General features: G+C 39.9%; 1 protein-coding gene across 1 annotated transcript; it reads right to left on the bottom strand.

The window, feature by feature from the left end:
* Nucleotides 1-6115: 6115 nt before the first annotated feature.
* On the bottom strand, nucleotides 6116-14045 carry LOC124119155. Its single transcript, XM_046481568.2, has 8 exons — nucleotides 13985-14045; nucleotides 13215-13311; nucleotides 11080-11201; nucleotides 9656-9734; nucleotides 8766-8893; nucleotides 8446-8518; nucleotides 7143-7258; nucleotides 6116-6663 (listed from the first exon to the last, which is right to left on the bottom strand). Exons 1-8 carry the CDS (start codon nucleotides 14043-14045, stop codon nucleotides 6593-6595), a joined length of 747 nt encoding a protein of 248 aa, XP_046337524.1. The 3' UTR covers nucleotides 6116-6592.
* Between the last annotated feature and the right edge of the window lie 391 nt (nucleotides 14046-14436).

The following is a 14436-nucleotide window of genomic DNA, read 5'->3' as shown; positions in this document are numbered from 1 at the left end:
CACAAGCGCATATACCCCCCCCCCCCCCCCCCCCCCCCCCCCCCTCGACAGTCGACCGAACTTTGGCAAGTTTGATTCCATTGCTGGAAAAGAGTAGTTCAGGGATAGCTACATACTTGTCTACATACGTTTCTAATAAACATGTCACGTGTCCTAGTTTACTTCGCAGTGTACATACTGATGACAAAACAATTTGACTTCACTGTATTATCTATTTGAGTCCAATGTATTAATGACTTGTCCCGGTGTCACGAAATATATTCGTCCCCAGAATAAAATCTCCCCCCGGCGAATTTATACAGGTACAGTTCCGCCCCTCTCGAAATTAACTCTCCCCCACCCTACGAAATAAAATCTCCCCCCAGAATATTTCCTCCCCCGGTCGTTTCATAAATACTTGCCATGCAGTTGCCAATAGTTTTAATGTTAATTTGCTTATGTGTTTTTTTATTCATTTTTTTATCTCCTTTATTTTTTCTGAGTTATACATTTAGTTACTTGTGTGTGTGTGTATGTGTGGGTGTGGAAGGGGGGGGGGGGGGGGGGGGGGGGGAGTCCACCTTTCCTTTCGTTTTTCATAATAATATATTTTTAAGTTGTATATAACGTATGAATTCCTTCTCAGATTACTTTATCTCAGTTCTATATGACGTACTATTTTACTTCTCTGTGTCGTTCTTGTTTTCTCTTCAGTGTGAGGTTAAACTGTATAATTTTTCCTATTTTGATATTTTGCAATATGTTGTGGTCATCAGTTATGCAAATCAGTTTCGGTGTGTCTTTTTAACAAGATGTTCTTCATTAATATTCACCGCCAGCCCCATTGTAACAATTACATGTACACTTTGCTTTGACGATGCCGGTTGATGTTGTTCAATACAGGTGTTTTTGAATCTATTCTACATGCTAATCATTTCGGGAAGATGATACACATTTCTCTATATTTTGGATTACTTTGCTTATAAAGATTATACATATAAACGTACGCAGTCTTAGTAGATTTTAAAGTAGATTTAATCAGTGCTGAATTAGATAGTTATGATGTTGTATGTTTAACAGAAACCTGGCTGCACCATGATATTCTAGCCACTGGTATTACACTGGTACCATTTTCAAATCGTAGCCTGTGTTAAAGAATATATTTTCGATTTTAAATCAGAGTATAACGGCGTGGATATGTTGACAGTTTTTACGTAGTTAGTGTTAAAACCGAATGTTTGTGAGGATTAATAAGATTTCTGAAATCAGTAACATCAGTAGTTCCGGTGTCACGAAATATATTCGCCCCCAGAATATTCTCCGTCCTCTACTCACATGTAACATCATCCCCAATTTGATGGTACGCGTGCGACGCTTTTGTCATAGCAGATAAAAGTTCAGGAACAAAAGAAATGCATTTCTTCTGAGATTAACTAATCATCCTCGCTGTATTGTAATAAGAAGACATCGTTATCACTTACCATAGAGCTCAACAGAATTGTGTTTGTTAGAATCAAGTATACTTTATAAACATGCACATATTCATGCAGTTTCTCAGGAAACTTGTCCTTGAAGACAGGAAGCACCAAATCTGAAAACTTGTAGCAAGGGACGTAATTCTTGTAAAAATAGTTTATTACACCACATGTCGTGTTGTGTACCATGGATGGATCCCTGTGTCAAAAACACAATCATGGTGAAGACGGTAATAAACATCTTCCCGAGGCAAGAGAGTTAACTGACTTTAAAAGTCCAGTTTCCACCCTTGCCGAACTAGGCTGGAATTCTTGGGCTCGATCGTAGCGCCACCAGTGGCTATTACGAGTAATGTCCTTTCTATGCCTCTCCTATTGACCAATCAGATTCAACCTCTCGTATCACTTGCATTTGCCTCAAACAAAACGGTGGCGCCCAGTCAAGACGATCTGATTGATAATCAAGATCTATATTGTGAGTCTTACATCGCGAAGTGCATCATATCACGTGAGCACCTTGATTAAAAGCATGAAAAGATTTAGAAAATATCTGTTGACAACGAGTTAGCGGTGCACATGCTTTGCAAATCCTGCAGTCGACCGAAATCTGCATGAAACTTTACGAACCGGATTTCGATTTCGGTGCGCGATTTTGATTTGACTATGCATAGACTCGTAAGTCCAGCCAAAATGTAACTCCATAATACCAGCCTAGTTCGGCAAGGGTGGAACTGGACATTTATAGCCAGTTAACTCACTTGCATCGGGAAGATAGTAATAAAAGGATCGAGCCACTCCATCATGTTGCTTAAGATACTGTGTTTGTGCCAAATTCTGATTATCCGCTGACAATGTGTTAAACTCATTGCATATTATTATTATTATTATTATTATTATTATTATTATTATTATAATGTACAGATTAAAATAAAAAATGCAGCAGTTTGGGTGATCTTTGCACAGTTGGTTAGGCTCATCATCAGCTCAGGGCCCTTGCCCCCTCTACACGCAGCCCAGACAGCGAATGGGACTTCTCCCAGGAAGCGCTGTCTAGTCAAACCCACCCAAAACTTTTCGGAGAATGTGAAGACTCCCCAACACTGCAGCCTTCTGCATTACCCAGATTGTTAGAAGGGCGGTATTACCGGTAGCAAACCCGGGTAATCTCCCAATGTCAGTCAACATATTGGGAGGTACCAAACCTAAGGCACCGAGAACAATGGGGAGTCGGAAAACTTGGTACTTGGAATGCAAGCGTGACATTTCGAAAGCGAGGTCCGCATATTTGCCATGTATTTTCCGCATGCAACCATGTTCTATACTGACATCCTGTCTGTGCATGCACCAATATAAACAGCTGACAACCTGCGTGTGTACATGTACCACTATACACGTAATGTATTGAGACCCATTGTGTACGTGTACCAATATTTACGCGAGCAATTTTATACGAGCACCTGGTGTGTTTATATTTAACACTATGGATATCTACGTTGTAAGATGACACGCTGCATGTACATGTAACTATATCGAGGCTTGGTCATGTGTTCTCGGATGCCGAAGTCATACTATATCAACTGATGATCATTATACTGAGACCCGTGAAGATCCGGGTTAGAATAGGTCTTCAGCAAACCATGCTTGCCGTAAAAGGCGAATATGCTTGTCGTAAGAGGCGACTAACGGGATCGGGTGGTCGTGCTCGCTGACTTGGTTGATGCATGCCATCGTATCCCAATTGCGTGGATCGATGCTCATGATGTCAATCACTGGATTGTCTGGTCCAGACTCGATTATTTATAGACCGCCGTCATCTAGGTTGAATATTGCTGAGTGCGGCATTAAACAAGAAATAAACAAAATCATTATCCTGTGTTCTGTACCTTCCTGAGTCTTGTTGGCGACTCAAACATGAATTTCTACAGAGAAGATGTTGATGGACAATAATTGGGTGGTACCAGATTAGTGACGTCAGAGTTCAAATGCATTGTGAGAAAAATCTGGAAGTAAAATCTAGATATGTTGTCAACAAGAATGAGTTAAAGAAGGCAGTCTGGAGTTACGATTTCATTCTCTTATTCAGAACTTTGAAAACTTTGCGAAAAAATCCAATAGTTCTTTTTGACTATCATTTTATGTAGGACCTTCTCTCTGTTAACCACAGCATGTTTTGCTATCGTGTCTCATATTTGCAGTTTCCCTTGAAGCATCGGCATACATCACTGCGAAGGATGCGACGTTAATAGTTACGTCTGCGGAGGTTTTCAATCATTACTCCTGGCCAGGTAAAAAAATCATTGCTGGCAATGAGGATATTGGAACTTTCCTTGTCCGGCAATCAAAGTCTATTTTGACAAAGCCAATTTGTGGTGAGGTCAGGTGACATGGGGTTTAATATTAGTTCACTTAAATGGCGAACAGCCGTTCAGAGACGGCTTATTCAGTGGCGGTCTATGCCGATGCTTGTTTGTCTGCTCCCAGGTTTTATTCATCATCAATGTTAATGTTATATGTTATATTGGTCACGTGACTCGGCCGTACACGTCAGCTCAATTGTTCATCTGCCCTTGTCACAGCTATTCGTGCGGATTGGTGAGATACCACAAAGGTCAATGATGAATGAGGACAGGACATTGACTTTGTCAGATGTTTGTGTCACTGCACAAGCAGTTTAACATAAATACCCCACTTAGACACAGTATACTGACTCAGAGCCGACTAGTCCTTGTTTTAACCCCTTAATGCCGAGTACGAGGCGTAGTAACAACAAGTGCCATCCTTTAAACGTATTTTGGTATGACGCGGCCGGAGATCGAAACCCCGACCTTCCTTTCTTCGGGGGGACGCTCTACCACTCGATCACTGTAACACAGTGTGCTAGCACTATAAATCGGCATCAGTCCGGAGTAGTAAAAGCACACACACACACACACACACACACACACACACACACACACACACACACACACACACACACACACACACACGCCACCTGCAAGAAGACTCGTCCCCCTATCGATGAATGTTATGTGCGAAAATACGACAAACCAATCAGAATGCGCGTATGATTTCAAGTTCTTCGTCAAAGAATCCATCAGAAATGATTTTATATATGTCTTGCGTCTTAAAATATACCCAAGACACAGTTAAATGTGTTCAATCATACTGTATACTTCCGCATGTCCGATGTGCTGTAACTTGCATCTGAAATATATATAATATATGGGGAAATATATGTGAACCATCACGCAACGAGTTGACAATTGTTTTAGGTATACAAGTTTGCGCTAAGACGGAACCCGGTCGCAAAAATGGTCATGAGAGGGGCACGAGTCGCTATTCGGCTTGTCCCGGAATAACACGAGTTGGTCACGAATGATATATAATGTGTTGAGGCTTTGGAAACGTGCTGAACGTATACGTGCCATAGCCATGTTGCAGGTGGGCGCATATTGTTGCCCAACGCTGCATGTCTCTCAATCTGTCATCAGCAGATTGTGGGGCACCAACAAACACAAAACGTCGATGATCGATGCCGCTCTGGACGCTCAGGCGAAACAAAACAAGCCCAAGACCGATTGTACCATTGCACAACGTGTTGGGCAACGTTTCATCTTCAAGATGATGATGCACGTGCTCATCGTGCCAGGATTGTACCCCAATTCCCCGAACAGCAAAACATCCACGTCATGCCATGGCCAGCACTTGGCCCTGACCTAATCATTACAATATAGGCCCGCTGCACAATTAAGAGACATTACAGCGAATAAGGTGTCTCGCTTGCATTGTGTGTGAATGATGAAGCAACGCACATTGCTTTGATTTTCTGAACAGGCATGAATATAGCAGGGTAATCCTTTTCAAAGACATTTTCACAAATGTAGTTCCAAAAATGGCAAGCAAAATAATTTATTTACACCCTAGGGAATTTTGCTTTGAATCGAAACTACAGGAAAATACACAAATGTCTGGCAATGAAAGTAAGTGATTTGTGTACCAAGAACAAACGTCAATTTCGAATTTGACCCCGATCCCTTTAATGACCTTGTGCGCCATCATGTCATCACAGCAACCATTAGAACCCATTATATCTGATCGCCTACACCACATTAGATGTGATCATGTCAATTCCATTTTCCAATACCATATAGATCAGAATATATTGTTGATGTTTCCCACTATCCCTGGCATAGTACAAAACTCTACATAAACTTATACAATATATCTTGATCACGTTTCGTTACATGTCACGAGAGATGTGAAGTCTGGTCATTCGATTACAATGCTTCATTACGAGGATTACGAAAAGTGTATGGCATAGGGGAGAGTGTGAGTGAGAGAGTTGTGTTTAACGCCGCTTTTAACAATATTCCAGATATATCACGGCGTGTCAGCTTGTGGGAGGAAAGCCCGAAGTGATGAAAGTCTTAGACGTTTACCATGAGCACGGTAATAGTGCTGACAAACCTAGAAACATAATCGGGGCGAACAAGGATTCGAACCCACAATCATAGGTTTCTCGCGTGCCGAAGGGACGCAACTCTGCATAGCGAACTGCACCGCCTTAGACGACTTGCCCACCCGTGCCCCCGGGAGAGTGTGACATAGTGATAACAAATATTAATTTTTTTAAATGAACAGCACACACTGTACAAATAGGCTTCGTGAACAGTACCGTTTATTTCAGCGGAACAATCAACAAGGATTACGTCAACACGTCATTATGGTACGGAACACGTGGGCTGATTCATGTGAGTATCCTACAGATTATCATGACTGGAACAACAACATGAAAGGTGCATAGTTTGCCTAAATCCGAACCAAAGATGCACATTCAGGCATATCACAGGATTTATATGACCCTATATTGTTCGTCGGTGGTAACATGAATAATGTGTAGCCCACGTCATACATAGCTGCCACACAAACAATTTTTAATCCTCATTGAAAATATCTTCATGTGGAGACTCAAATCAGTCAGCCCTTTTTTCATTGACAACTGAACATGTTTAGGAAACATATCGTTAAATTAGTTTTAACCAATAACAAATTAAAGAGGTGATTGAAAATGGATAACACCCTATCACTAACAGTAACTTAGAACAAACAGGAGTTTCATAAACCAGTATCGATGGCCGTTACAGGAACATGTTTACAAGAACTGAGACGAACAGTGACGTCATCGCAAAGGTCACGTGATCCGCGGCACCTGTAGGGATGAAAATGAATGGGCCTTGTCTTAAATGTAACACGTGATACAGGGCAGGTAACAGCCCTTGCTAAGCAATATCATATGGTAATGATTAACGAGGTCTCTGTACGCTATGCGGGTAGAAATTGACCAAAAGGAATCTCTGAGGTGATTAGGTGAGTAAGTTACTGATGTTGGTTTATTTACACATGAAATACCTGGTGGTTGAACACTGTTATAACACCGGTCTAATGTACAGATGCAATGGTAATGTATACGTACCCATTCTCTATAAATGGGTAAGAGCGAGTGAGTATGGTTTTACGCCGCTTTTAGCCATATTCCAGCAATATGACGGCAGGGGACACCAGAAATGCGCTTCACACATTGTACCAATGTCGGGAATCGAACCTGGGTCTTCGGCGTGACGAGCGAACGCTTTAACCACGAGGCTACCCGACCGCCCCATAAATGGGTAAGAGAACAGCCATACTTACACGTGGCTATCTTGGTGTTAGTGTCATTTAAAAGGGTTGCCTGTGTGTCAGTGGCACACCCGAGCTCGTCAGTGGTGTTGATGGCTGAAAGACAGGTCTTCAGAGTGGTCAGTACACTGTTAGAAAAGGAAACATGAAAACGATTATTCTTCCCTCATAAAATGTCTTTTTGCAAAATTTCTTCCAACTTAAACGCATGTAAATGTCAGAGTGAATGAGTAAAGACTGATTCTCGCATTGTCAAAATCCAGGTAATATGGTGACGACAATAAGACACACATTCACAAACATGTTCAGTCCTAGATAGGTTAACAGGGATAGGTGTATCTACTCGGCGTTTACTAAAGTGACCTCCTTGTAAAAATCATAGTTTTTCTTCATATATTTCTGATACCTATTTAATAGATATACACGGGTGGGCCCACTAATTTCTGATATCTATTTTACTAGATATACACGGGTGGGCCCACTAATTTCTGATATCTATTTTACTAAACGGAAACGGAAAGTAATAGGTTGTAAGTGTGATCATTAATTTCATTATACATTGTATATTATAGGAAGGTCAATCGTTATCCTGAAGTGAAAACATGGAACATTCAGACTTCAGTTGATCTCCCGAACACCATTCCTCCACGAATCAATAAATGAGTATATGTAATTTATTTGATAGTGCAACTAAAATATTCTTTGGAATGTATAGTGTAAACCTTTTTGTTGATTGTACAAATATTCCTCGGTCCTTCTCTCATGACGTGACCATGGTACCCAAAGTTAGAAAACATGAACGTCTCAGACATCAGTTGATATCCCGAACACCTACCCTATACCATTATTTGTTTTGATAAGTGAAACTCTGTAAAATATTCTTTGCAATGCACAATGTAAGCCCTTTGATGATTTTCAAATATCCCTCGGTCCTTCTCTTATGCTGCGTGTATTCGTGATGTGGTACCCAAAGTTAGCATGCAAAATTAACATTCAGTTAATGATAATTACAATACCAAAAAGTATTGATGCCATGTTATGTCAGAGTACCCCCCGTTTTCATAACAAAATGCTATTAGAGACTCACAAGACCAGGGCCGTGAAAGCATTGGTATTCTGCAGAACCGGGAAAAACACTACGCTTTGACCCTAATATTAAAGGCATAAACTCCAAGGAACAAATACAGGTAGGTAGATTTACTCATACTGTGTCTGAAATGACATCCACTCACCTGGAAGTAAACAGTGCCGCTTACACAAATTGATTTTATTAACCACCGTGTTTTGACAATGAACTAACTTTAGCTTAACTCACGTGCACATTTTGGCATCACTGGCAATGTCTGCTTTAGTAGCATTAATCTCACATTGGCAGGTGGGGGTGACAGCTAAAAATAGATAACAAGATGATATTGAAAATATGAATGAGTCATCAAGATAATCTAAGCATAGTAAGTTTTTAAAAAATGGTTTGTGATTACGATGAAGCTACTTTTCGTTGCTATACTTATTGTAGGTATTCGTATATGTTTACGTGTAAGTCAACCTCAATGCCGTTCTGCTATTGGTGCAGCGCGGGATTAAATGATTCAATGTATGGTGAAATAATTAAGCTAGATGATTTTTTGAACATACGACAGGCTGTGCTTCCCAGATCTTTTATCCTGGTCTCTACGCCAGTAGCCAGAGCTGTTACAGTAGTGGAACCATCACAGGCCTTCTTTGTCTTCCACTTCAAGCACGCAATGTAAGCAGTGGTGGCGCTATGAATATTACAATGTCAACTTGACACATTTGTATTTGTTGACATAAATACTGTAAGAAAATACACGAGTGAACCCACTATTTTCTTATATCTATTTACTAGATACACAAGGGCAAACCCACTAATATCTGTTACCCATTTACTAGATATTCACGGGTGAACCCACTAATTTCTGTCACCTTTTTTACTAAATATACAAGGGCGAACCCACTAATTTCTGTCAACTATTTTACTAGATATACAAGGGCGAACCCACTAATTTCTGTCACCTATTTTACTAAATATACAAGGGCGAACCCACTAATTTCTGTCAACTATTTTACAAGATATATAAAGGCGAACCCATTAATTCCTGTCACCTATTTTACTAGATGTACAAGGGCGAACCAACTAATTTCTGTCAACTATTTTAATAGATACATAAGGGCGAACCCACTAATTTCTGTTATCTATTTAACTAGATATACACGGGTGAACCCACTAATTTCTGTCAACTATTTTAATAGATACATAAGGGCGAACCCACTAATTTCTGTTATCTATTTTACTGGATATAAAAGGACAAACCCACTGACTTCTGTTACCTATTTCACAAGATATACAAGCTCGAACCCACTATTTTCTGTCACCTATTTTACTAGATATATGTTATCACGAGTTTATATGTTATGAAAAGTGCCTTTCAACACCATCTCACCATCATGTTATATTAGCAGAATTGTCACTTTGTTTGAGATATCTAACAGCATAGAGTGATTACCTGCACTTGGTAGCATTAGTATTTTGATTCGTCTTCCAGAAGTCTTTCTGACATATACAGGTGTTCGTAAAATCTGCCTCTATAAAATAAAAAAAACATCACTCAAAGTACATTTCAAATCATTATGTGCCATCATCAACCTCTCAGACCTCGACCTCATCCTCCCTTCCTCGTTCACCTCCCAGGATGTGACTAAATATGTATACGTAGCATGCTTACACATGTACATAATATAAATAAAGCTACAAAACCCTTTCCATATCCAATAGAAATTTCTGCATAAAGCAGAGTCGATTGTACGATTCCGACTATATCATGAGCATGCGTTTACGAATCACTATCAAATAGTAATGATACCAGGTTTTCGCGAAAAGGTGAGCCACCAGTGGCACCCATCACAAACACATGAAAAAACATGGGTACATATGGTACAAGTCAAAATGGGGAAATGCATCGGACACCATTTTTGTCACCGATACGTCAAATTTGGAAATGTGCTCAAAATGTCTTTTGGTAGCTTTGAAAGCTTTACTGATGCCTTGAATGTTGTACGCTTGATCGAACAACTTCTGAGCAAGAGTTGTAAGACGCTCTTTGAAATCTTGGTAGAAAGAGTATGCTCGATTGTATCCCAGAAGTTGTGAAATGTAAACACCAAAGGCTGAAGCTGCTGGAATATTGCTCGATATGAAGGGGAGAGTGTTTTGTACTTCTGGGTCTTTATGAAACAGATGAAGTGGTCTCACTGGTCTCCTTTATTTTAATCAAGCAAGTATTAAGATTTATTATTTTGGTATATTAAAAAGCTACGCGATAAATCGCAAAGAAACATGAAGAACGAACGTGATTTATTTCACGATAAAACATTGTTCTATCATGACGTCGTTTCTGGACATTCGAAAATGCGCTTGCAACTTGACGGACGACGCTATTTTTTAGAGGGAACTGTCCAGTGAGTTGTCCCCCATAGATGTAGCTGGGCAACGCAGATAAACGCATTGGCCGAACGATCGCATCCGAAAGGGGGAGAGATATGACAATCGGTAATGGGAGATAAGTTACAGATAATCGTCGTGAAAATTGTGAGAATATCTGTGAAATACCAAACGTTACTCCTCTGTTCATAAAATGGACTTGTTCGACTGCCGGGGTCGAATTGTATACAGGAAGTTATTTACATTATTTAAATAAGGGTAAATATTTTTAATGATTGTACAATTTATGAGGTTATGAGGTTGTTCATAATGCTGATATCTTATATATGAAATAAACGACGAGTGGGAGTTGTTTATGGTACAATAAGATACTGCAGGGACGATTAAGCACTCGGGGCTCCGCCCCTTATGGTTCATTATCAATGTAGTTTTTTATTGTAAGATAAACAACTCCCAGTTATTGTTTATTTCTTAAATATTTTCACATACCCGTACTACAATTAGCTGAGGTGAAATCAGTCTCTATGGCGGCAGCATTTGCAGGTTGCAGCGGACACCCGTCGTCACCTTTCCCTGACCCCTCCAGACAGGTCAAATATGTCACAAGGGCACTGTAAAAGAAATAATATATTCGCATTTGAACACCACAATGTTCCCATGACAAGTATTTCAAATAGACATGTATCCCTTAACTATACATGATTATTGTTCATACGCGTCATCTGCTATTGGAAATCTCCAACTACTTTTAAAGGTAAATATGTGATATGTTACCCGCTATTTAACTGTCCTTCATCGACAGGCTTTTAATACACAAACAACTATGATATTTACTTTTCTATAACGTGGTTAAAATAATGCTGACAGTGCAATGCTGTGCATGGCACTATAATATCACAACAGGACAACTTGAAAAAACAAGATGTGACTATTATGGATGACCACAATTTACTGCTTTGTTTATCTCATGGATTGTCTACCAGTGTTTAACGCCATACAATGTTAACTTCGATGACTTTGCTGACTATGAGCTCAGTCTCATATATATGAGCTCATAGTCTTACCAAGTTGTGATCAGACCCTTGCGATAATACATGTTAACGTTTGCTGAATTCCCCTAAGGAACATTCAGTTCTTAATGATCACACGTGCTTTTGGTAGACATGTTGTTGGTTTTATGGCAAAAATGATATTTGTGAATCAGATATTAAATCGGAAGATAAAGTCATTAATAATCCTGGGTTTTAAAAAAAATATGTTTGTTTGTTAAGAAACTCCGCACCGAGCAATATTCCAGCCATTTTATGGTGGCCTGAAAATAGTCGAGTCAGGATCTGACAATCCAGGCCAATGTGAGCAACGGGAACAACGGGAGCAACATGCCACGCTGTCGGGGGACGATGTCTCACAATCAACCACGTCACCGAATTTATTTCGTCGCCTCACACATACCGAGGGATCCCCACATGGTGATATACATGATGTGCGATATCTGATCACCAAGAAACAGTGAACGGTTTGTGAGTTCCGGAAACAACCACTAATCTCATTTGAAGTCGAATTTGTTACTGACCCGTGCCAAAATAAATGCTCTGAAATACATTTCCCTCATGATGACTGCATGTATGTTAGATCCGGGGAAGAATAGTCTTCAGCAACCCATGCTTGTCGTAAGAGGCGCCTATGCTTGACGTAAGAGGTGACTAACGGGATCGGGTGGTCAGGCTCGCTGACTTGGCTGATGCATGTCATCGTATCCCAATTGCATTAATCGATGCTCATGATGTCAATCACTGGAATGTCTGGACCAGACTCGATTATTTACAGACCGCCGTCATCTGGGTGTAATATTGCCGAGTGCGGCGTTAAACAACAAACAAACATTCAAGTCTTTCAAGACGACCATGCTCCGGTTAATATAGCAACTAGTATTAAAAAAAACTTCATTGTCGTCACTGACATCAATACGAACAGGATGTGATCGAACATGTATTGCTTAAATTGCAAAGTAAAATACAAGAGCTCGTCAGTGACATTACCACGGTTGATAAGTTGTTCGAGATGATACATACAGCCTGGCTTGTAAATGAGTTTGACTTTTGTCTAGGACTGTACAATTCAATTCCACGTAGGATGGCGCAAGTTTTGGTTATGAAGGGCCTTCAACAAATGAGGAAAAACTGTTTTCTGTTGATATAATAACATTTTAAAGCGGACTGTAACCGAACAGCCACTGTATTAAATCATACGATTATAATCGACAAGAGTCTTTACCTTGCAAACGCAAAATAAAATGTGTATTAGTTTTAAAAAATCCTGAATAGTACATGGCACCAGTAACGGTGCAGCATTTGCCTAATGTGCATACAACATTTCAAGACAAATGACCAGTTGACCAGTGCATGGTTTATAAGCTACAGAAACGCCCCATAACCCAATTTGACCCTAAGTGCATCTCGCAACAATGAAAAATTAAATTATTATAACTCTTTAATTGGAAAGTCACCAGTTCAGTGGATGCCCGATGTGCAAACAAAATATTGAACGGTTTCTGAGTTAATGCTCCGGAAAAGAAACATGACGGACAGTATGTGACAATATCAATTAGATATATTATGACTTACGTGCATTTCTGTGCATTATTAGTGGCATTATCTCCAGCAGACGTATACGTACTTCCACAAACATCACAGGTAGTTGCAAACGTTTTATGGCTGTAACCTGAGAACAAAACGAAAGTGAATTTAGTCGTGAAAGGATGCCTCCAAACCGCAGGTGGAAAGAGAGAGAGGGAAATGGGGACAGAGAGCGGAAAGAGCTAGAAAGACACAGAGAAGATGGAGAGAGACTAAGAGAGAGAGAGGGAGATTGACAGAGAGATAGAGACAGGGGAGGTCGAAAGAGGGAAAGAGAGAGAGTGGAAAGAGCTAGAGAGACAGAGAGAAGATGGAGAGAGACTAAGAGAGAGAGAGGGAGATTGACAGAGAGAGGGAGACAGGGGAGGTGGAAAGAAAGTGGAAAGAGCTAGAGAGACAGAGAGAGGGAGATAGAGAGAGAGAAGTAGGAAGGCCTTACGCGAGGTTACTGGGGACCAAACAAGGTGTCCCAAGGGATGACATGCAAAATGAGTCCGGAGTTGTGAAAGACATTCATTATTTCCTCCAGATGTCATTACGAAGATTACAATGAAAATATATTCCATTTCACGTGGCGTACACGATAAAATGAAGAGGCATAACATATTTACAATTCCACACAAGTTAAATATATCTGTGAACAAAAGCTACAAAACCCTTTCCATATTCATATGAAATTATCTGCCAAAAACGGAGTCGATTGTACGATACCGACTTTATCATGAGCATGTGTTCATGTGATGATACAAGTTGTTTGCCAAAAGATGTTTCAGTTTGTACAGATGTGAGGCTATTGTTGTATGACAGCTCCCCACACATGTTGGCCCGTAAATTCTGTTTCATACTCGAGTATGAAATTTCTAAATCAACATATGTTTGAACATCAAATAAAAGAAAAATGCATTTCTATCTGAAAGCGTTTCACAATGAAAATAATGTGTCTGTCGTTGTCGAAAGCATGCTTATTACAGAGTTTGCATTCTTTGCAAGTTTACTGCTTGGTGAGACTTTCACACAATGTTATAAAGAAGGTCGTTATTCCGGATGCACAAAGCTAATTGCAAAAGTATATTTGTTTGTTAATGTCATATGAATTCTCTTGTAACGGGACATGCCTTTGTTATTTGATACATTTGTGAGCCATAATAGTTCTTCGTATTTGCATATAGTCACATTAACAAGATTGCTCCATTTTAATTTTGGAGAGAAA

This window comes from Haliotis rufescens, unplaced genomic scaffold (assembly GCF_023055435.1).
Source record: "Haliotis rufescens isolate VD_foot unplaced genomic scaffold, xgHalRufe1.0.p SCAF_6, whole genome shotgun sequence".
NCBI classification, from domain to species: Eukaryota; Metazoa; Mollusca; class Gastropoda; order Lepetellida; family Haliotidae; genus Haliotis; species Haliotis rufescens.
The sequence above is the reverse complement of the archived record's forward strand: the minus strand, read 5'-3'. Positions and strand labels throughout refer to the sequence as shown.

Bases quoted from the DNA above. Each gene is read 5' to 3' on its own strand.
- LOC124119155 (XM_046481568.2), bottom strand. From the start codon at position 14,045: ATGTGTGGGGAGCTGTCATACAACAATAGCCTCACATCTGTACAAACT. The intron at 13,312-13,984 runs GCAAACAACTTG...TTTTGTTCTCAG, and splicing joins ACAAACTGAAACATCTTTTG to GTTACAGCCATAAAACGTTT. The intron at 8,894-9,655 runs GTAATCACTCTA...TAATATTCATAG, and splicing joins ACTAATGCTACCAAGTGCAG to CGCCACCACTGCTTACATTG.